Here is a 25,067-nt window from a genome sequence, read left to right on the forward strand (position 1 = left end):
TTTTTCTCGCTTTTTAATTCTCTCGCAATCGGTATACTAGTAGTGACAACAGCATAGCGCAATATGATCAGTTTTCGAGTTATCGTAGGAGTTACGACTAGCAGTACCATACTAAACCATTTGCCTATGAGCGTATTATAGGGAATGACGTCATTGTTTGATACCCAAGGCCAGATTAAACCCCTTACTGAATAAACTGACATTCTTAATTAGTTTATTAATTAATCAAACACTAATGCATGTGTGGTTTATTTCACTCCTACACGAAAATGATATTAATTTACGTTCGGTTAATTATCTAATTATATGCTTAAACCAAACTCGTTCATTTTGCCAAAAAATATTCGATTTCCAAATGTTAAACATTACAAAAATAAAGCATTCCCTTATCTTTTTAAACGTTGCCAAAACAAAATTATCTTTAAAACGATTGAAAAAATAAATACAGAACGGTACTATAACGGTTAACAAAAAGTTCAGGATATGTTTGAAATTTTTGTATTTGCTTATTCTTATTCTTCTTCTTGTCCGTGGGTGACAATGTAACATAAACTTTTGTAATCCAAGTTTCCAGCCGCATCGATTGGAGCAATATCGAACATTTGGTTCAGCTAAAAAAATTATTTAGATAATAAGTCGAAACCATACACAAATTTTTTTTAGAGAAAGTGCATGTCAAAAAATAAAATAAAAGTAAAAATAAAGAAACATTTTACTTTTTAATTTTAACAATATATTTATTTTAGTTTAATGGCCTAAATTTGCAACACAAAACAACTAAAAACAAAACGTGTATGTTACAAAATTTTTAAATTTTCGGAAATTTTCGCAGTTAATTAAAATTTAAAAAACTTCCTTCTTGCGCGGTGACGTTGCTTTTGTTTAAAAAAAATAATTTTACCTCTGATTTGTCAAATCTATCTGCCTGAGTTGTCAAAATTTCTGCAATCCTGTTCATTAAAATATAAACATTTTATATTTTTTATTTAAAAAGTTAACTTTAATAAAAATTTTACTTTATGTTTTGGTTTATTTTTATATAAACTAGTCGGCCCTACGGTCGGCATTTTTTTGGTCGTAAATAGGTCACAACAACTAATTACTAAGCCTTTTATATAGATGGGGTCAAACACTTCAAAAAAAATTCTACTTACACATTTTTGTTAAGAACTCCCTTGTCTTCCGAATCTAAAATCTTAAAGGCTTGAAGAATAGTTTCCTCGGGATCGGTACCTAAAATAAATCACGTGACCTTGTTAATGAAAAACTTGTAATATTTTCAGCTCTCTAAAAATTTATATTGTATTCTAAAAGTTATTGCTTGAGTAAAATTTAGAAATTTACTAATAATTAACATGCTGGATTTAAAAAAATAACTAATATTGCCAAAATTAACTTGTTTTGTCGATATTGCTATAAAAACATGCCATGCATAATAATGCATGCTGCTACATGCAATAAAACTACCTTAGATTAGCTAAATTAATTGTTATCGCTGGCAATACGCTTTTATTAGGGAAGTAATACACGTCATTTGTAACCTAAGTGCATATAACTACGTGTGTAAGTTGCAGGCTGTATTTTATTTTAAACCTTTAATTTTGTCACCCATCATGGAAAGGAAAACCGTAAAATTAAGTTGACCAGGCGCTTGTTGTAGCATTTCATCCAATGCCTTTTCGTTTTTTACCGTACCTACGATGTTTATGTATATGTTAGTTGAAATCTAAACGTTTTTTCAGTGTTCGGTAAAAAGCCTGTCTTTTTTTGATCAGAGAGTAAATAGAATAACGAAGCAAACAACCAACAAAAATGTAAAAAAGAAACATATGATCGTTTTAGGCTATTTAGAAAATGAAATGGAAAGCAGCAAAAAATGTAACGACCCTCAAAAAATGTTTGTGAAATTTTCACACACTTCTAAACAATGTCTGTTTGTTAATGTTTTATACCAGATATCTTGTCGCCAAACATCCCCAAAAAAACTTGGAAATTGACCGGGCCCTTGCCCTCGTCTAACATGCTTTTTATTTGGTCTTCAGACAAGACACGGCCTAAAACCAAGACATGTTACAACACGAAACAGAGTTGCTCTGTCCCCATACTTTCACCATTTTTTTAAAATTAAACTTCTTTAACAACTTTTACATGATTTTACACTGCAAGGGCTTATGTCTGGCTAAACCCGCTTTCTGGTTATATTTTATAAGGCACCTCAAGATAACGTTGTTATTGAATGTTACCATTATCAAAAATGTTTTTTTTATAAATTTTTTTAAAGTTATAAAATAAATTATTCTTAATGGAATAGGCTATTATTAAAAACATGTCCTTAACTGGAATCAAACGATAAACTACTTACCTAACGACGCATAGGTATCTTTAAGGTCTTCTTGATCAATAAACCCGTCTCGGTTGGCATCAATCATGGTGAACGCCTGTAAAGCATACAAACAAAGTTTTTAAATAAAAATTATATATAAACAATCAATTTAAGTCAACTATTAAAATGTTCTGGGAAAATGTTTCTTACATTACGTTTTAATTTTCGCTTTCAAAATTATGAAGCAGCACCAGGTTTATAACATGTATTTTACTTATAGTTTATTACGTTAAGACGATTTGCGTTTGTTTCCGCTGCAAAATTGCAGACTTATTTTCTTAGTTTAGCTTAAAGAAATAAACAAATAGCCAATTGAGAAATGAGTTTTTCACTTCCGGTTTTAAGAGAAAGTAGTTTTTTCTGAATAAGGTTTACATAAAAAATAAATCGAGTTACTTTATATTTGACTTGTTAAATCTCAATTTAAACTTAACACAAGTTAAAAATTATTTAAAAGTAATTTTTTTAGACACTGTTTAAAATCCATGGCACTTTGAAAGTTTTTGAGTGTTTTAAGCGGTTTTATTTAGGATTTGTCATAAACGCTTCCACGTGTGCTCTTTTTTTGTAAACCTGAATCATCACCGTTCGTTAACCAAAACAACTTTTATCATACGAAATAGAAAGAGGAAAAATGATTTGTTTATGTTTGTTTGAAACTGTTTGTATTGTGCTGTGACTAACTACCGATTTAAAGTTAACAGGGCCTCACAGCTTTCTTAAAACCGGTAACTGTCGTTTCCGACCCGAAGAACACGTACCTCCAGGCTCGTGACGTCATCGCTGAAACTTTAGGCAATTAGCACATAACGCGTGACTCTACGGCGTGTGTTCTGCGAGCGACGAATATACACACGAAATAGGATCACGAATAAACGAGTCATCAGCGCTCGTCATGCAGCAGTGCGCCGAAAAGCGGAAGAAAAACATGACCCGGATGTAAACTTTCCCTTTTTTTGCTTTTTTTTGTTTAACCCGAATAACTACCATCAGGCTTCATTGTGTTAGTACTAAACCGTTTTTAATTACTAAATAGTAAATAGGTAAAAAGCAAATTTTTGTCCATTATTTAAATATAAAAATGTGATTTGACACAAACTGTAAAAATAAAAGGGTTTTTCAACTTGACACACAACTGGTTATAACACGCTCAATATTTATTTAGGTTTAAGAAAACTATGTACTTAACAACATATATCGTTTATAAGTTAAGTTAAAAAGTTAAATTAAACATTTTTAATCTTAAAAACAAATCTATACTTTACCTCTTTGAATTCCTGAATCTGGGATTGGTCAAACATAGAAAATACGTTGGAGGTCGCCCTTTGTGATCTTTGTTTTGATCCCTCCTTCTTCTTGGTTTTTCGGCTTGCCTAAAAATTTGATTATTAATAGAGATTTAGACTGGACTTATTGGATATTAATACATAATTACTCCATTTAAACTTTTTCTAACAAACACATTTGAAGCAAATATAGAATTTTTTGTTTTGTCACCCGATGTACTATGACATCACATCACTACACTTTTTGTCTGTTTAATTTAAACATTCCTCGCGAGCTTACCATTTTGCTTGATGCTTGTTACCGATACACTGCCTTTAAGTGATATTGAGAAGGATAGACACTGTCACTTATCAAAGCACTTCTGACTTAACTACGGATAAGACAAAGTCAAAAGAAAGCGATTCGAATGTGTGGCAACGGTTAAGTGGCTGCTATATTTAGTAATGCATCAGCCTGCGTTATTCCAGCACTTAGACTGCTCAGAGCCTTTTAAGGTGCGCTGCCGGCTCGTTACAGCTGTCTTGCAACGGCTGCCCGATTTCATTCAGCCCAAATGTTAAAGATACATAGCGAAACGCGTCCCGCGGGATTCGAACTTGCGTAAAGTAATAACGTTTTCATAACTTACAGTATAAAAGAAAATTGTTTTATCATTTGTACATCCAATTTAACCGTTAAATTGCGTTTATTTTTTCTGCGTTATCACATTTATAATAATACACCAATTGTTGTTAAATGTACAAATTCATTTTTTATTTGTTTTTAAACATATTTAAGTCTAATTAAATACGATATATGCATCTTAACATTTTTAAATATTTAAAACATATTTAGGTAGTATAATACTTACTTTAAGAACTTTTTACATTTTCATTTTTTTATTAATTTACAAAGTGGTACACTGCATCTAATACTTTTTTTTATAGTAACACTAACCATATATTATTCTAATTAACCTTTTATTATTAAATTAGTTAAAGAAACACCCTAATATGTAACGCAATAAAAAATCGTATATAGTATTACCTTTTCCTTTTTCATATTTTCGTTTTTGTTCTTTCTGTAATATAGAAGTTCTCCGGAGTTTCAACGTAAACTGGAGTCTCGTGTATCAAAAAGTTTAATTTGTATTTCTGAGTTATCTTTGTTGGTTATTTGAGTGACAATGAGTCCAATTTAAGTTAAGGACACACGTATATGCGCGATAACAGACTCTGGGTAATGTCAAAAGATGTCGTGCCTATGGCAAACAAATATATATCTACACAACAAGATATCGTGTTTGTTTTAATAAATTTTGTTCTAAATCATATTATTTTCTGATTTGAACTTTAGGTTTAAAATTAAAAGTTTAGTTTGAATATGTAGTAAAATGTTTATCGTAACATGTTAATGTGGTAGCGTCGTTTATAGAGTGTTAAAATCGATTACATAATCTGTTGGCTAAATTAAGCTAAACTTAGTCACCAAAACACTGAATTTAAATTGTAACATCAGAATGGTCTTATTGTCGACATTCGATTTACATGAGAGGTAAATTAAAAGCTGGTTGCCGATAACACGAAAGCACAAATAGGCAAGTTAACTGTAAACGTTGCTCTTCGCGCTTATTAGACTCAGTTACTTTAATTCAATGCTTTGACCACAAACACATCGACATGTTTGCAAACTTGGAAATCTGTTTGTCGGTAAATGACGTCAAAGTTTGGTTACCAACAGATTTGAGTGTTGCCGTCACGTGATTTTAAAACAACAGTTCTGATTCGCTAAACGACTTATTTTCTTTCATATACGTTTATGTTTTGACCTCACCAGTTTTGTTTGTTCGTAGTCGTAAATCAGGTGGGTAAATTTATAGAACAATGCTGAAGTGGGATACCGAAGGGTAATCTTTCACATTTTTTCTTTAAATTGAGATACCGATTCGGAAAACGTTGTCGTCGGAGTATATACTGTAAACAAGGGCCTTTTTGACTCCAAAATCGGAATTCGAAAGACATTGAATAAAGCTGAGTCTCCCGAGCGCTTCGGCAAGCAATGGCGGCTGAAAATTGTATCGTTTACGGCACGGGGTATCTGATTACAGCGATCAAACGCTTTTTCCTGGTGCCACTTTATAATACACAATAGCACTCGCAATTGGTACATTGTAAGGCTCGTGTTTATGGGATAAACACCAAAGTACATTGATGATTTTGGGTATCAAGCTGCGAGGCTATCACGGGTCTAACAAAAATGCACCGACGATCAAGTAAATCAAAGCGGGCCGACACAAAAACCTCAAAGACACCGGTACATGGGTAAATCTTGTAAGCTAGCAAAAACTTTCTGATTTCAAAAGCTACCGCCGACTTTTAACGCGAAATAGGTATAAAATTTTGGTATAATTAAAATCATGGGAAGAAATTAAAACGGGGGTTTATTTTTTTCTTAATGGAGATAATTAATTAAACTGAATAAAGCGTAGACTCTTTCAGTTTGTTTTTTTGTGTTGTAAAATAAACTTATTTTAGCGTTTTATAGTTTTGTTTAGTTGTTATTACAATTGTATAATTTAATATAGTTTTGACCAAAACGAAATTATTGTACGATTTAAAGCTATATGAACTTAGACAATGGTTTCAAAAATTGATCCCTTACTTTTATTGTAAACTAAACCAAATAAAGTGGTATTGCAAAAAAATACGTAGATTTGCCAAATAAAATTTTAACGGTTTGGTTTCTAAAAACATGATCGTGGTAAACTTTTAAAACTGTTAATATAAATTTTGTTAATAACATATAGGAACAAAATATGTAAATTATTCTTCTTCTTTTCCATGAGTGATGACGTAACAAAGAGCTTTGTAATCCACGTTTCCGGCCACGTCAATCGGTGCAATATCGAACATTTGTTCAACCTTTAAAGCAAAATATTAAAATTGATTAACAAAGTTTAACAAGTGTTTTATTTCTAGTGAACGATTTATAAGTCGTTGTAAATATGTAAAAAGGCAAGTCAGAATCGTTAGCAATTGGTTTACTTAACAGTTTTAATAAAAGACGTTACATTCACTTTTATAATTTCGTTTTCCTTTATTAGCGAAATCTGTTAAAATTTTCTACGGGTCGGTTTATAAAAATTTTTTCACTTGATTTTATTCAAAAATTTTTGTTTATTAATTTATTAAATTACTTACTTCTTCCTTGTTAAATTTGTCAGCTTGCGTCATTAAAAGTTGAGAAAGGCTAAGAAAAAAAACATTTTTTTAATTCATATAAGAAACATTTAAAAAATTTAAACTCAGCTATATTATTTTTTTTATTTTACTTACTATTCTTTATGGACAACCCCCTTTTGCTCTGGATCAAGAAGTTTAAACGCTTGAACAATTATGTCTTCTGAGTCAGTTCCTAACAACAATATAAACTAAATTTATAAAATATAATTTAAAAAATGCTAAATTTTTTGGCAGTACACACTTTGCGTGTTCTAAATACATTAGCTATGTTCAATTAAAAGGTTTTATTTTAAACAGAACATAGAAAATTGTTTAATTTGTAACGATTGTTATTCAAATAACAATTTTTGGCCCTCAAATTTATTAAATAATCAATTTTTTACCATGTAATTTGTCAGCCAACATGTTAAGAAAAACGGTGAAGTTAATAGCAGTTGGTGCTTCCAAAATCATAGCTTCTAATTTCTCCATTTTAATATCTCGAACACCTAATTATGTATATCAAAATTAATTAAAATAAAGGTAAAAATGTTTTAGATTTAAGATTAAATATTTTTTTCTAAAGTTATTTTTAACTTGTCTTATATATTTTTATAGTATTTACCATATTTTTAAATTTCAGTTAAATAAATTAAACTTGCACTTTATTAAATGAAAACTTTACCCAGTGCAGAATAGATATCTTTTAGATCAATTTTGTCAATAAATCCATCTCTGTTTGCATCCATCATTGAAAAAGCCTGTTTATATATTTATTATTGTGTGATAACCGCTAATACAATTATTAAACTAATAAAGGTGGACACACTTTATAGTGATACTTATTTTTAAATATGTTATTTTAATGTTTTTTTAATGAAAATATTACCTCTTTAAATTCTTGAATTTGATTTTGGTCAAACATCGAAAACCCGTTCGAAGCTGATTTCTGGGTCTTCTTACCCCCCTTCTTTCCTTTACCTCCTGCCTAAATAATAAAATGCAATAAATATTTTAGAGTTTAACGTCTATTTGTTTTCCTTTTACATTATGACTATATAACATTTTAAAAGCTTTATTTTTATATTAAATATTATGGGTAAAACCGAGAATTAGCTTTTATGTTACTTCTTACCATTATATTCAAGAATTAATATAACAAGTTTTAAAACAATAAAAGTAAGTCTAAAGATACTAAAATGAATCTGTTTAGAAAATGAATCTTTTATAAGTCGTCACAATTTTATCACTTTCTATATTTCAACACAATCGTTGAGAGGTGCCATCAACTGCTAATGTGTTAACAGTTTTAGACGAAGTAATTTTTATGTGACACCAACAACATTTTACATTTACAAATTGTACAGGTTATTTCCAAACAGTCTATGAAGTTAAATGAAAGCCGTAGTTTTATTATCAAACAAACTTAAACATTGACTTGCTTAACATTTGTTGTTTTGGGATATTATAGGTATTTTTAAGGTGTCATATTATTTTCCAGCTGTCAATAAAATGGACATACATATACATTGTCTATTAAACTCTATTAAATATTTTGATATTGAATAAATGCATTTTTAACATTTTGTTTAACAAAACTTTAATTATAAGTCAAAATTAAATTTAAGTCTATTATTTATTTGTTTTCATTTGCCGTGCGACCGGATCTTAATTTATGTAAACAACGTACACTATTTTTATCGAATTAAATTAGATTAGTGTCATGGTTCAGAAAAAATGATTCATAACCATTCTGATTTGTGGTATTTACTTTTTGCTTAACTTGATCTTAAATTTGCCTTATAAACGCGTGAGAAAATCGTTTGAAATTTTCTTAGATAATTTTGTTTGGCAAAGTTGATTGCTTTTAAAAGGAGTTCAAAAAGTCATCTATTTGTGACAAGTATATTTTAAAATGTTGTGACTTAATTATTTAACTAAATTATTTTTCCTTTATGGATATATTTTAAGCCAATATCAACAGCTTATTAATAAGATAATCTGGCAATGTAATTAACATTATCACGATATTATTACAGCTTGTCCATTTTATTAATAAAAAATCATATGTCTGCAAAAAAACATTAACGTCTTCTTAGTTTAAGTGCCGAAGTGTGCTTTGGTGCGCTTATATCAGAAACATTTTGATATACCACACTACCTGACACCCAGCAATATAAATTTATTAATTTATCGCATCTCCTTAAAGTGATAGATTTTTAAATTTTTATAAAAAAAAGTTGTGCTGTTAAGATGTGTTTAAGCTGTGAACGGGGTCAAGGGCAAATAGTGTAGCATTTTCGTCTATCACAAATGTATAATTACTTTTTTCTGTTATTTTAACGTTTTTGTATTTGTGTTTTTGGAAGTGTAATAGGTGTTTTTTATTTTTATCTATATCAACTTAATATGATATATGTATATTTATATTGGTTTGTTTTATTTTAGGTTTTCATATTTTTTTATTGAGAGGGATATGCTGTTATGACGTGTTTTGTGCTATTCGTAAACGCCGGACTTAAGGACGAATAGTGTGGCGGCTCGTAGTCCGCTGCCATGACCGCCCAACCACACTACCGGACTTATATTGATCTGTTTTTTTTCGTATCACCTTAAGGTGATAGGCTTTGGACTGTTGTAATACACTATAAAGAGATTGTTCTTGACTGCCCCCTGGCGACCAACTAAATTTAAGTTTGCTTTTTTGTAAACAGTAAATTATTTGATAGTTTTCTCTTTATTAATCCATTGTATAGAAATATTTATATAAATTGCGTTTCATAAAACCTTATTAAAAAAGTACTTTGAATTTTTTTTTGATTTTTAAATGTGTTGGCATTTATACAACTATAGACTTTTTGTAAATTAACCCATTTTTAAATGTTTGACAACTTCGTTATCCGTATTTTTAATTTATATAATATTTAAAATTATTTAATTCTTTCAGAATTGTTTCAAAGTGTTGCTGCAAATTAAATTTTTTACCATTTGTTAAAACAACAAGCCTAAATATTGGGAGGCAACTGCAACAAATTAATGAAGTACGTTTACAATACCAGAGAAAAAATCCAATAAGAACAACTAATAAAAACTTAACGTAATTTGAAAATTTTAAAGATGTAAAGCTTAAAATAGCAGATTTAAGGTAATTTTTATTATTTGTTTACGTTGATGGTTAGTTTTTTTATTTTTTTTTGTCACTGATAAATTAGACAATTATTCCAGTTTTAATCTACTTTTTTAAGTTCTTAGTTTAATATAACTTTTAAATATATTTATTATGATTCGAAATCTCAGATTTCGAAACATGTTGTTATTGTAAGTGTATTTATTATTATTATGGATAAAAAATTAAAGATCAATTTTAATTATTAAAATATGGGTCTAATATAAATGAATACCAAAATAAGAAAATGTGTTAAAAACTTTTTTTGTTTATTGTAATTAAATTCTTAAAGAATTTTATTTTAAAATTTTAAAATTGATTTTGTTTTAAAATTTTTACACTAATAGTTAAAAAAAGGTTTAATCTAAAAATTAAAAACGTAATATTTGATTTATTAGTTTAGTTAATATTTTTAATTAAGTAGTGTTTATGCATAAATTTATTCACAATAAAGATTAATTTTAAAAATAATCAAATAATTTCGAACCAATTTTTATTTATTAAATAAATGTAGTTATTTTCATTTTTATTTGACTTTTTTTTTTTTAAATAATGTTTCTAACCTCCAATTTTGATAATTTAAATATTACTAATTACTAATTAATACGAGTTTGTATGTTAAAATTTAAAAGTTGTTATAAATTTTTGAAATCTTCAATTGTTTATCATAATATTAGTTACCTGAAAACGAGTTAAAAATTAATTTTTGTTTGTTTATTATCTTTTAATAATATCTTTTAATAATTAAAAAACATATTTAATCTTTTAATAATTAAAAAACATATTTGAAAATATTTTTGTGTGTTTATCATATTTAATTGCTTGTTTATTTATTAAAAATCAAAGATCATTTTTAGACATTTTAAGTTTGGTCTTATGTATATCCTGATATCAACAATTCGAAAGCGAGTCAAAAAATTACTTTTTTGTAATTTTATTGTATTTTATTGTTTTTTTGCTTTTTAAAATATAAAAATACAAAAATGTCAATACTGAAAATTCAATTTCAAAACTAATTGTGGTTTAAACATTAAAAAAAATAAATATATTTTGCTTTTGTGATTGTGCAAAAAATTAAATAAATATATTTAGCTTTCGTTATTGTGTTGTATGATAAACAATCGGCCTGTTGTGGTGTTATTATTTTATAGATATAAGAATAACAATAACTAGATTTATTTGATAAATAAAATATGGTTCGAAATCGTTTGATTCTTTTTTATAAATATAATTTATTTAGTAGGTTTATTAATTAAATTATAAATTTAAATATGAACTTTTTTATATTTAAACCTAATTTTAACAAGCGAACACGAATTCATTGATATTGTAATAGAAAAGTAAACTAAATTTAAAGGCAAAATAACGATCTTAATTTTTTAGTAATCAAACAAGTATTAAAATATAATAATAACAAAACAATTAAAAAAAAAATTTTACACATTTTTGACTTACTTTAACATTTTACTTAAATTTTCAACCAATATTTTTTACTTTAATAGACAGCGAAAAGGACGATTTTTGACGGCGACCAGAACGCTATTAAATTATTCAAGCGTTAAACTCACACTGATTCGTTATTTAAAAAAAAAACAAAAATAATGATTAAACGATATTTAGCTAGAGTTAAATCTTCATTTTGAATAGCAACATACAAAATAATAGTACCAACAACATATTAAAATTTCAGCAAATTTAATCTTTAAATTTTAATAATAAAATATATTAATTAGTAATTAGTGATAATTAAATGTCGTTAATAGGAGGTTTGCGATTCGTTGGGATAATAACAAACATACTAAAAATTTAGAACTTTTAGTTTTAAAGAACAAAAGTTATCGTCTTTCAAAATTCGTCAAATAAGAATAAAAACAACTAGATTTATTTGATAAATAAAATATGGTTCGAAATTGTTTGATTCTTTTTTATAAATATAATTGATTTAATAGGTTTATTAATTAAATTGTAAATTTAAATATGAACTTTTTTATATTTAAACCTAATTTTAACAAGCGAACACGCACTCATTAATATTGTGATATAAAAGTAAACTAAATTTAAAAGCAAAATGCCGATCTTAATTTTTTAGTAATCAAACAAGTATTAAAATATAATAATAACAAAACAATTAAAACAAAAATTTTACACATTTTTTACTTATATTTTAACATTTTACTTAAATTTTCAACTAATATTTTTTACTTTAATGGACAGCGAAAAGAACGATTTTTGACGGCGACCAGAACGCTATTAAATTATTCAAGCGTTAAACTCACACTGATTCGTTATTTTATAAAAAAACTAAAATAATGATTAAACGATATTTAGCTAGAGTTAAATCTTCATTTTAAATAGCAACATACAAAATAATAATACCAGCAACATATTAAAATTTCAGAAAATTTAATCTTTTAATTTTAATAATAAAATATATTAATTAGTAATTAGTGATAATTAAAAGTTGTAAATAGGAGGTTTGCGATTCGTTGGGATAATAACAAACATACTAAAAATTTAGAACTTTTAGTTTTAAAGAACAAAAGTTATTCGATTTCAAAATTCGGATTAGTAAGAATAAAAATAAAAATAATAATAAATATACGGACAATAACAATATGTTTCGAAATCTAAGATTTCGAACCATAATAATAATAATAATAACTAGATTTATTTGATAAATAAAATATGGTTCGAAATTGTTTGATTCTTTTTTATAAATATAATTTATTTAGTAGGTTTATTAATTAAATTATAAATTTAAATATGAATTTTTTTATATTTAAACCTAATTTTAACAAGCGAACACGCACTCATTGATATTGTAATATGAAAGTAAACTAAATTTAAATGCAAAATACCAATCTTAATTTTTTAGTAATCAAACAAGTATTAAAATATAATAATAACAAAACAATTAAAACAAAAATTTTACACATTTTTTACTTATATTTTAACATTTTACTTAAATTTTCAACCAATATTTTTTACTTTAATGGACAGCGAAAAGGACGATTTTTGACGGCGACCAGAACGCTATTAAATTATTCAAGCGTTAAACTCACACTGATTCATTATTTTATAAAAAAAACAAAAATAATGATTAAACGATATTTAGCTAGAGTTAAATCTTCATTTTAAATAGCAACATACAAAATAATAATACCAACAACATATTGAAATTTCAGCAAATTTAATCTTTAAATTTTAATAATAAAATATATTAATTAGTAATTAGTGATAATTAAATGTCGTTAATAGGAGGTTTGCGATTCGTTGGGATAATAACAAACATACTAAAAATTTAGAACTTTTAGTTTTAAAGAACAAAAGTTATCGTCTTTCAAAATTTGTCAAATAAGAATAAAAACAATAATAATAATAATAATAATAATAATAAATATAATGACAATAACAATATGTTTCGAAATCTAAGATTTCGAACCATAATAAATATAATGACAATAACAATATGTTTCGAAATCTAAGATTTCGAACCATAATAATAATAATAATAATAATAATAATAATAATAAATATAATGACAATAACAATATGTTTCGAAATCTAAGATTTCGAACCATAATAATAATAAATACTAGATTTATTTGATAAATAAAATATGGTTTGAAATTATTTGATTCTTTTTTATAAATATAATTTATTTAGTAGGTTTATTAATTAAATTATAAATTTAAATATAAACTTTTGTATATTTAAACCTAATTTTAACAAGCGAACACGCACTTATTGATATTGTAATATAAAAGTAAACTAAATTTAAAAGCAAAATACCGATCTTAATTTTTTAGTAATCAAACAAGTATTAAAATATAATAATAACAAAACAATTAAAACAAAAATTTTACACATTTTTTACTTATATTTTAACATTTTACTTAAATTTTCAACCAATATTTTTTACTTTAATGGACAGCGAAAAGGACGATTTTTGACGGCGACCAGAACGCTATTAAATTATTCAAGCGTTAAACTCACACTGATTCATTATTTTATAAAAAACAAAAATAATGATTAAACGATATTTAGCTAGAGTTAAATCTTCATTTTAAATAGCAACATACAAAATAATAATACCAACAACATATTAAAATTTCAGCAAATTTAATCTTTAAATTTTAATAATAAAATATATTAATTAGTAATTAGTGATAATTAAATGTCGTTAATAGGAGGTTTGCGATTCGTTGGGATAATAACAAACATACTAAAAATTCAGAACTTTTAGTTTTAAAGAACAAAAGTTATCGTCTTTCAAAATTCGTCAAATAAGAATAAAAACAACTAGATTTATTTGATAAATAAAATATGGTTCGAAATTATTTGATTATTTTTAACATAAATTTTTATAAATAAAAAAATATATGCATAAACATTAACTAAGAATATTACAAACCTTTGATTTTTAATAAACAAACAAGCATTTATATATATAATACAAACAAAAACTATTATTTAACCCAGTTTTAAGTTGGTGATATTAGGATATAAATTATGGTAAATTTTAAATTCTTAAAATTGATTTTTATTAAATAAACAAGCATTTAAATATGATAAATAAACGAAAATTATTTTTCTAATATGTTTTTTAATTACTTATATTATAAAATACATCATACCAAATTTTTTAATGCTTAATATCGAACTTTAATTTTTAATGAACAAACCAGCATTTAAGTATAAAAAAACAAACAAGAATTATTTTTTAATTCATTTTCGAATTATAAATATTATAAGATAAAACCGACCAAAATTTAAAAACCTATTAACAATCTTTAAATTTAAATAAACAAACACCTATTAATTAGTAATTAGTGACAAAAATTAAAATTTAAGTCGTTTTTGAGTTACTAATATCATGATATACAATTGACAACAATTAAAAAAATTAATAACAACCTTTAAATTTTAATAAAAAAACACCTATTATTAAGTAATTAGTGATAAAAATAAAAATTTTAATTTGTTTATGAGTTGGTAATATCATAATATACAATTGACCAAGATTTAAAAAATCCATAACAATCTTTAAATTTAAATAAACAAACACCTATTAATTAGTAATTAATGACAAAAATTAAAATTTAATTCGTTTTTGAGGTACTAATATCATGATATACAATTGACAAAAATTTAAAAAATTAATAACAACCTTTAAATTTTAATAAACAAACACCTATTAATTAGTAATTAGTAATAATTAAATGTCGTAAATAGGAGGTTTGCGATTCGTTGGGATAATAACAAACATACTAAAAATTTAGAACTTTTAGTTTTAAAGAACAAAAGTTATCGTCTTTCAAAATTCTGACTAGAAAGAATAAAAACAATAATAATAACTAGATTTATTTGATAAATAAAATATGGTTCGAAATTGTTTGATTTTTTTTATAAATATAATTTATTTAGTAGGTTTATTAATTAAACTAGATTTAAACAAAAAAACTTATTAGGTAATCGCAAATGGAGCACGAACCACGGGATAGAGTTTTTAACGACGCTCACAGGAATTTACAGCGCAAAACAATAAAAAACGGATTCAGTCTTGACGCCGTAAAAATTTTCAGAAGAAAAGAAACCATTAAACAAAGATTAAATAAAGCGTGACCAACGCAATAAAGACCACGCATAGGAAGTTAGAGCCTAGAACAATAGAAATAAAACTAGTCCAGTCCCGTGACCTTAAAATTCAAAAAAGATTAAACTTATTAAACAAGAGAAAATAGAGCATAACCAGTGCCATACAAATTTGTTAAACCAAAACATAAATGCATTTTTTGCATTAAACCTCGTAATATAACTATGTAATGAATGTTATTTGCAAAATAATATAAGGATTAAAAAAAGGATTTATTATTTGTGTCATAATATTTAATCGATAAAAATGTAAAAACCAAATATTGATTTGATTTTTAATAAAAAACAAGCATTTAATATTTAATAAATTAATAATAAGTAATCAGTGATAAACTATTTAATAATTAAAGTAGTATTAAAGTAAAATTAACAAAAAAATGTAAGTTTTCACACATTTTTAGAGTTTTTATGTTATGATACGCAAGTAAACAAAATTTGAGAACGAACATCGATATCTAATTTTTATGGTAAATACTTTGACCTATATTTTGGACTTCGTGGGTCTGATTGGAATTACGTTAACAATGGTGGTTACTGTTATGCGATAGGAACTTTACAAATACTACTATAACGTTTATAAACCCGTGAGTTTCTCTCAGAATTAAATATTTTATCCTTATTATTTTGAAAATAAAAAACAAATAATATGGTTAAAATATTCAATTTTACTTTAATGGACAGCGAAAAGGACGTTTTTTGACGGCGACCAGAACGCTATTAAATTATTCAAGCGTTAAACTCACACTAATTCATTATTTTATAAAAAAAACAAAAATAATGATTAAACGATATTTAGCTAGAGTTAAATCTTCATTTTAAATAGCAACATACAAAATAATAATACCAACAATATATTAAAATTTCAGCAAATTTAATCTTTAAATTTTAATAATAAAATATATTAATTAGTAATTAGTGATAATTAAATGTCGTTAATAGGAGGTTTGCGATTCGTTGGGATAATAACAAACATACTAAAAATTTAGAACTTTTAGTTTTAAAGAACAAAAGTTATCGTCTTTCAAAATTCGTCAAATAAGAATAAAAACAATTAAACGAGTATTAAAATATAATAATAACAAAACAATTAAAAAAAAATTTTACACATTTTTGACTTATCCTTTAACATTTGACTTAAATTTTTAACCAATATTTTTTACTTCAATTGACAGCGAAAAGGACGATTTTTGACGGCGACCAGAACGCTATTAAATTATTCAAGCGTTAAACTCACACTGATTCGTTATTTTATAAAAAAACTAAAATAATGATTAAACGATATTTAGCTAGAGTTAAATCTTCATTTTAAACAGCAACATACAAAATAATAATACCTACAACATATTAAAATTTCAGAAAATTTAATCTTTAAATTTTAATAATAAAATATATTAATTAGTAATTAGTGACATTTAAATGTCGTTAATAGGAGGTTTGCGATTCGTTGGGATAATAACAAACATACTAAAAATTTAGAACTTTTAGTTTTAAAGAACAAAAGTTATCGTCTTTCAAAATTTGTCAAATAAGAATAAAAACAATAATAATAATAATAATAATAAATATAATGACAATAACAATATGTTTCGAAATCTAAGATTTCGAACCATAATAATAATAAATACACTGACGATAACAATATGTTTCGAAATCTAAGATTTCGAACCATAATAATAATAATAACTAGATTTATTTGATAAATAAAATATGGTTCGAAATCGTTTGATTCTTTTTTATAAATATAATTTATTTAGTAGGTTTATTAAATAAATTATAAATTTAAGTATTAACTTTTTTAAATTTAAACCTAATTTTAACAAACGAACACGCATTCATTGATATTGTAATATAAAAGTAAACTAAATTTAAAAGCAAAATACCGTTCTTAATTTTTGGTAATCAAACGAGTATTAAAATATAATAATAACAAAACAATTAAAAAAAAAATTTTACACATTTTCTACTTATACTTTAACATTTTACTTAAATTTTCAACCAATATATTTTACTTTAATGGACAGCGAAAAGGACGATTTTTGACGGCGACCAGAACGCTATTAAATTATTCAAGCGTTAAACTCACACTGATTCGTTATTTTATAAAAAACTAAAATAATGATTAAATGATATTTAGCTTGAGTTAAATCTTCATTTTAAATAGCAACATACAAAATAATAATACCAACAACATATTAAAATTTCAGAAAATTTAATCTTTAAATTTTAATAATAAAATATATTAATTAGTAATTAGTGACATTTAAATGTCGTAAATAGGAGGTTTGCGATTCGTTGGGATAATAACAAACATACTAAAAATTTAGAACTTTTACTTTTAAAGAACAAAAGTTATCGTTTTTCAAAATTTGTCAAATAAGAATAAAAACAATAATAAATATAATGACAATAACAATATGTTTCGAAATCTAAGATTTCGAACCATAATAATAATAATAATAATAATAAATATAATGACAATAACAATATGTTTCGAAATCTAAGATTTCGAACCATAATGAGAAAGGGCGAAGCCCCATTTTAGTTTAATCAAAATATTTAATACTTAATATTTTATATATTGTTTCATTTAATATTTATAATTAATTATTTTTGGTATAACTACATCAGGTGATAATTTTGACTAAAGATATTGCATACAAATTTTTTGAAAAAAAATAAAAAAATTTTAGTCAAAAAATAATCGTTCTGTTAGAATCGCACAGGTTCAATTAGCGTGTTTACAAAATATTTATCAAAAATATTAATATTTACAAAAGTTTTAACATTATTATCAAAAATTGATGAAATCCCAAAACCTAAAATATTATATTTTATGAGACGCACATTGGCCTAAAAAATATTTAAGATAAAACATTTTGCGAAATATTTCAGTAGAACGAAAGTTTAAGATAATTTTTATTTTATTAATTAATTAGGTCATGTAATATTTTTGCCCAATGGTATTGCATGCAAATTTTTTGAAAATATATAAAAAATTTAAAATCAAAAAATAATTGTTCAGCTAGAACTGTAAAGGTCAAATTAAGGTGTTTACAAAATATTTTTTTTAAATATTAATATTTACGAAAGTTATGACACTTTTATTAAAAATTGATGAAATTTCAAAACCTAAAATATTATATTTTATTAAACGTGCATTGGCCGTGCATAAAACATTTCGCAAATTTTTTTAGTAAAACAAATGTTACAGCAAATTTTTATTCTGACTTTAATTAGGTCACGTGATGTTTTTGGCCAATGCTATTGCATATAAATTTTTTGAAAAAAATAAAAAATTTTAAATCGAAAAAAATAATTCTGTTAGAACCGCACAGGTCCAATTAACTTGTTAAAAAATTAATATTTGAAAATATTATTATTCATAATAGTTATGACACTTTAATTAAAAATTGATGAAATCTTAAATCTAAAATATTTTATTTTATTAGACGCGCATTGGCCTAACTAACATACATTTCGAAAATATTAATTTTTTTTTCATTGGCGTAACTAACATACATTATGAAAAAATATTCATATACATTTCTTTAAAAAAATAAATAAAATTAAATTAAAAAATAATTGTTCTGTTAGAACTGCACAGGTCAAATTAATGTGTTTACAAAATATTTTTTAAAAATATTAATATTCATAAAAGTTATGAAACTTTTATTAAAAATTTATGAAATCTCAAAACCTAAAATTTTATATTTTATTAAACGCGCATTGCCCTAACTAACATTCAAGATAAAACATTTCGCAAAAATTTTCAGTAAAACAAGAGTTACAGCAAATTTTTATTCTGGGTTTAATTAGGTCACGTGATATTTTTAGCCAATAGTATTGCATATAATTTTTTTTTTAAAAATAAAAATTTTTAAATCGATAGATAATTGTTCTGTTAGAACCGCACATTTCCAATTAACGTGTTTACAAAATATTTTTTAAAAATATTAATATTCATAAAAGTTATGACACTTTTATTAAAAATTGATGAAATCTTAAAACCTAAAATATTATGTTCTATTAGGCGCGCCTAACTAACATTTAAGATAAAACATTTCGCAAAAATTTTTAGTAGAAAAAAAGTTTGAGCTAATTTTTATTTTGGTTTTAAATAGGTCACGTGATATTTTCGGCAAATGATATTGCATAAAAATTTTTTTTAAAAATTCACAATTTTAAATTAAAGTACAATTGTTCTGTTAGAACTGCACAGTTCCAATTAACATGGTTACAAAATATTTTTTTAAATATTGATATTCATAAAAGTTATGACACTTTTATTAAAAATTGATTAAATCTCAAAACCTAAAATTTTATATTTTATTAGACGCGCATTGCCCTAACTAACATTCAAGATAAAACATTTCGCAAAAATTTTCAGTAAAACAAGAGTTACAGCAAATTTTTATTCTGGGTTTAATTAGGTCACGTGATATTTTTAGCTAATAGTATTGCATTTAAATTTTTGGAAAAAACTAAAAAATTTAAATCGACAAATAATTGTTCTGTTAGAACTGCAAAGGTCCAATTACTGTGATAATTATAAAAATTCTGACACTTTTATTAAAAAATGATGAAATCTCAAAACCTAAAATTTTATATTTTATTAGACGCACATTGCCCTAACTAACATTCAAGATAAAACATTTCGCAAAAATTTTCAGTAAAACAAGAGTTACAGCAAATTTTTATTCTGGGTTTAATTAGGTCACGTGATATTTTTAGCCAATAGTATTGCATATAATTTTTTTTAAAAAAATAAAAAATTTTAAATCGACAAATAATTGTTCTGTTAGAACCGCACATTTCCAATTAACGTGTTTACAAAATATTTTTTTTAAATATTAATATTCATAAAAGTTATGACACTTTTATTAAAAATTGATGAAATCTCAAAACCTAAAATTTTATATTTTATTAGACGCGCATTGCCCTAACTAACATTCAAGATAAAACATTTTGCAAAAATTTTCAGTAAAACAAGAGTTACAGCAAATTTTTATTCTGGGTTTAATTAGGTCACGTGATATTTTTGGCCAATGATTATTGCATTTAAATTTTTGGAAAAAAATAAAAAAATTTAAATCGAAAAATAATTGTTCTGTTATAACTGCAAAGGTCCAATTACTGTGATTACAAAATATTTTTTGAAAATATTAATATTCATAAAAGTTATGACACTTTTATTAAAAATTGATAAAATTTCAAAACCTAAAATTTTATATTTTATTAGACGCGCATTAGCCTAACTAACATTCAAGATAAAACATTTCGCAAAAATTTTCAGTAAAACAAGAGTTACAGCAAATTTTTATTCTGGGTTTAATTAGGTCACGTGATATTTTTAGCTAATAGTATTGCATTTAAATTTTTGGAAAAAACTAAAAAATTTAAATCGACAAATAATTGTTCTGTTAGAACTGCAAAGGTCCAATTACTGTGATAATTATAAAAATTCTGACACTTTTATTAAAAAATGATGAAATCTCAAAACCTAAAATTTTATATTTTATTAGACGCACATTGCCCTAACTAACATTCAAGATAAAACATTTCGCAAAAATTTTCAGTAAAACAAGAGTTACAGCAAATTTTTATTCTGGGTTTAATTAGGTCACGTGATATTTTTAGCCAATAGTATTGCATATAATTTTTTTTAAAAAAATAAAAAATTTTAAATCGACAAATAATTGTTCTGTTAGAACCGCACATTTCCAATTAACGTGTTTACAAAATATTTTTTTTAAATATTAATATTCATAAAAGTTATGACACTTTTATTAAAAATTGATGAAATCTCAAAACCTAAAATTTTATATTTTATTAGACGCGCATTGCCCTAACTAACATTCAAGATAAAACATTTTGCAAAAATTTTCAGTAAAACAAGAGTTACAGCAAATTTTTATTCTGGGTTTAATTAGGTCACGTGATATTTTTGGCCAATGATTATTGCATTTAAATTTTTGGAAAAAAATAAAAAAATTTAAATCGAAAAATAATTGTTCTGTTATAACTGCAAAGGTCCAATTACTGTGATTACAAAATATTTTTTGAAAATATTAATATTCATAAAAGTTATGACACTTTTATTAAAAATTGATGAAATTTCAAAACCTAAAATTTAATATTTTATTAGACGCGCATTAGCCTAACTAACATTCAAGATAAAACATTTCGCAAAAATTTTCAGTAAAACCAGAGTTACAGCAAATTTTTATTCTGGGTTTAATTAAGTCACGTGATATTTTTGGCCAATAGTATTGCATATAATTTTTTTTAAAAAAATAAAAAATTTTAAATCGACAAATAATTGTTGTGTTAGAACCGCACATTTCCAATTAACGTGTTTACAAAATAATTTTTTTAAATATTAATATTCATAAAAATTCTGACACTTTTATTAAAAATTGATGAAATCTCAAAACCTAAAATTTTATATTTTATTAGACGCGCATTGCCCTAACTAACATTCAAGATAAAACATTTCGCAAAAATTTTCAGTAAAACAAGAGTTACAGCAAATTTTTATTCTGGGTTTAATTAGGTCACGTGATATTTTTAGCTAATAGTATTGCATTTAAATTTTTGGAAAAAACTAAAAAATTTAAATCGACAAATAATTGTTCTGTTAGAACTGCAAAGGTCCAATTACTGTGATAATTATTAAAATTCTGACACTTTTATTAAAAAATAATGAAATCTCAAAACCTAAAATTTTATATTTTATTAGACGCGCATTGCCCTAACTAACATTCAAGATAAAACATTTCGCAAAAATTTTCAGTAAAACAAGAGTTACAGCAAATTTTTATTCTGGGTTTAATTAGGTCACGTGATATTTTTAGCCAATAGTATTGCATATAATTTTTTTTAAAAAAATAAAAAATTTTAAATCGACAAATAATTGTTCTGTTAGAACCGCACATTTCCAATTAACGTGTTTACAAAATATTTTCTTTAAATATTAATATTCATAAAAGTTATGACACTTTTATTAAAAATTGATGAAATCTCAAAACCTAAAATTTTATATTTTATTAGACGCGCATTGCCCTAACTAACATTCAAGATAAAACATTTCGCAAAAATTTTCAGTAAAACAAGAGTTACAGCAAATTTTTATTCTGGGTTTAATTAGGTCACGTGATATTTTTGGCCAATGATTATTGCATTTAAATTTTTGGAAAAAAATAAAAAAATTTAAATCGAAAAATATTTGTTCTGATAGAACTGCAAAGGTCCAATTACTGTGATTACAAAATATTTTTTTAAAATATTAATATTCATAAAAGTTATGAAACTTTTATTAAAAATTGATGAAATCTCAAAACCTAAAATTTTATATTTTATTAGACGCGCATTAGCCTAACTAACATTCAAGATAAAACAGTTCGCAAAAATTTTCAGTAAAACAAAAATTACAGCAAATTTTTATTCTGGGTTTAATTAGGTCACGTGATATTTTTAGCCAATAGTATTGCATATAATTTTTTTTAAAAAAATAAAAAATTTTAAATTGACAAATAGTTGTTCTGTTAGAACCGCACATTCTCAATTAACGTGTTTACAAAATATTTTTTTTAAATATTAATATTCATAAAAGTTATGACACTTTTATTAAAAATTGATTAAATCTCACAACCTAAAATTTTATATTTTATTAGACGCGCATTGCCTTAACTAACATTCAAGATAAAACATTTCGCAAAAATTTTCAGTAAAACAAGAGTTACAGCAAATTTTTATTCTGGGTTTAATTAGGTCACTTGATATTTTTGGCCAATGTTTATTGCATTTAAATTTTTGGAAAAAAATAAAAAAATTTAAATCGAAATATAATTGTTCTGTTAGAACTGCAAAGGTCCAATTACTGTGATTAAAAAAATATTTTTTGAAAATATTAATATTCATAAAAGTTATGACACTTTTATTAAAAATTGATGAAATCTCAAAACCTAAAATTTAATATTTTATTAGACGCGCATTAGCCTAACTAACATTCAAGATAAAACATTTCGCAAAAATTTTAAGTAAAACAAGAGTTACAGCACATTTTTATTCTGGGTTTAATTAGGTCACGTGATATTTTTAGCCAATAGTATTGCATATAATTTTTTTTAAAAAAATAAAAAATTTTAAATCGACAAATAATTGTTCTGTTAGAACCGCACATTTCCAATTAACGTGTTTACAAAATATTTTTTGAAAATATTAATATTCATAAAAGTTATGACACTTTTATTAAAAATTGATGAAATCTCATAACCTAAAATTTAATATTTTTTTAGACGCGCATTGCCCTAACTAACATTCAAGATAAAACATTTTGCAAAAATTTTCAGTAAAACAAAAGTTACAGCAAATTTTTATTCTGGGTTTAATTAGGTCACGTGATATTTTTGGCCAATAGTATTGCATATAATTTTTTTTTAAAAAATAAAAAATTTTAAATCGACAAATAGTTGTTCTGTTAGAACCGCTCATTTCCAATTAACGTGTTTACAAAATATTTTTTTTAAATATTAATATTCATAAAAGTTATGACACTTTTATTAAAAATTGATTAAATCTCAAAACCTAAAATTTTATATTTTATTAGACGCGCATTGCCCTAACTAACATTCAAGATAAAACATTTCGCAAACATTTTCAGTAAAACAAGAGTTACAGCAAATTTTTATTCTGGGTTTAATTAGGTCACGTGATATTTTTGGCCAATGTTTATTGCATTTAAATTTTTGGAAAAAAATAAAAAATTTAAATCGAAAAATAATTGTTCTGTTAGAACTGCAAAGGTCCAATTACTGTGATGGCAAAATATTTTTTGAAAATATTGATATTCATAAAAGTTATGACACTTTTATTAAAAATTGATGAAATCTCAAAACCTAAAATTTTATATTTTATTAGACGCGCATTAGCCTAACTAACATTCAAGATAAAACATTTCGCAAAAATTTTTAGTAAAACAAAAATTACAGCAAATTTTTAATCTGGGTTTAATTAGGTCACGTGATATTTTTAGCCAATAGTATTGCATATAATTTTTTTAAAAAAAATAAAAGATTTTAAATTGAAAAATAGTTGTTCTGTTAGAACCGCACATTTCCAATTAACGTGTTTACAAAATATTTTTTTTAAATATTAATATTCATAAAAGTTATGACACTTTTATTAAAAATTGATGAAATCTCAAAACCTAAAATTTTATATTTTATTAGACGCGCATTAGCCTAACTAACATTCAAGATAAAACATTTCGCAAAAATTTTTAGTAAAACAAGAGTTACAGCAAATTTTTATTCTGGGTTTAATTAGGTCACGTGATATTTTTGGCCAATGATTATTGCATTTAAATTTTTGGAAA

General features: G+C 24.6%; 2 protein-coding genes across 2 annotated transcripts; both read right to left on the minus strand.

Moving 5' to 3' along the window:
• Nucleotides 1-232: 232 nt before the first annotated feature.
• LOC145744707 (myosin regulatory light chain, smooth muscle-like) lies at nucleotides 233-4,101 on the minus strand. The gene is made up of 7 exons (XM_082562628.1): nucleotides 3,950-4,101; nucleotides 3,649-3,756; nucleotides 2,363-2,438; nucleotides 1,953-2,054; nucleotides 1,155-1,233; nucleotides 902-950; nucleotides 233-611 (listed from the first exon to the last, which is right to left on the minus strand). Exons 1-7 carry the CDS (start codon nucleotides 3,950-3,952, stop codon nucleotides 513-515), a joined length of 516 nt encoding a protein of 171 aa, XP_082418754.1. The 5' UTR covers nucleotides 3,953-4,101; the 3' UTR covers nucleotides 233-512.
• A 2,321-nt stretch (nucleotides 4,102-6,422) lies between these two features.
• Nucleotides 6,423-8,023, minus strand: LOC145744708 (myosin regulatory light chain, smooth muscle-like). Its single transcript, XM_082562629.1, has 7 exons — nucleotides 8,006-8,023; nucleotides 7,760-7,858; nucleotides 7,556-7,631; nucleotides 7,275-7,379; nucleotides 6,985-7,063; nucleotides 6,850-6,898; nucleotides 6,423-6,570 (listed from the first exon to the last, which is right to left on the minus strand). Exons 1-7 carry the CDS (start codon nucleotides 8,006-8,008, stop codon nucleotides 6,472-6,474), a joined length of 510 nt encoding a protein of 169 aa, XP_082418755.1. The 5' UTR covers nucleotides 8,009-8,023; the 3' UTR covers nucleotides 6,423-6,471.
• Nucleotides 8,024-25,067: the final 17,044 nt, after the last annotated feature.

This window comes from Corella eumyota, chromosome 3, assembly GCF_963082875.1.
Source record: "Corella eumyota chromosome 3, kaCorEumy4.1, whole genome shotgun sequence".
NCBI lineage: Eukaryota > Metazoa > Chordata > Ascidiacea > Phlebobranchia > Corellidae > Corella > Corella eumyota.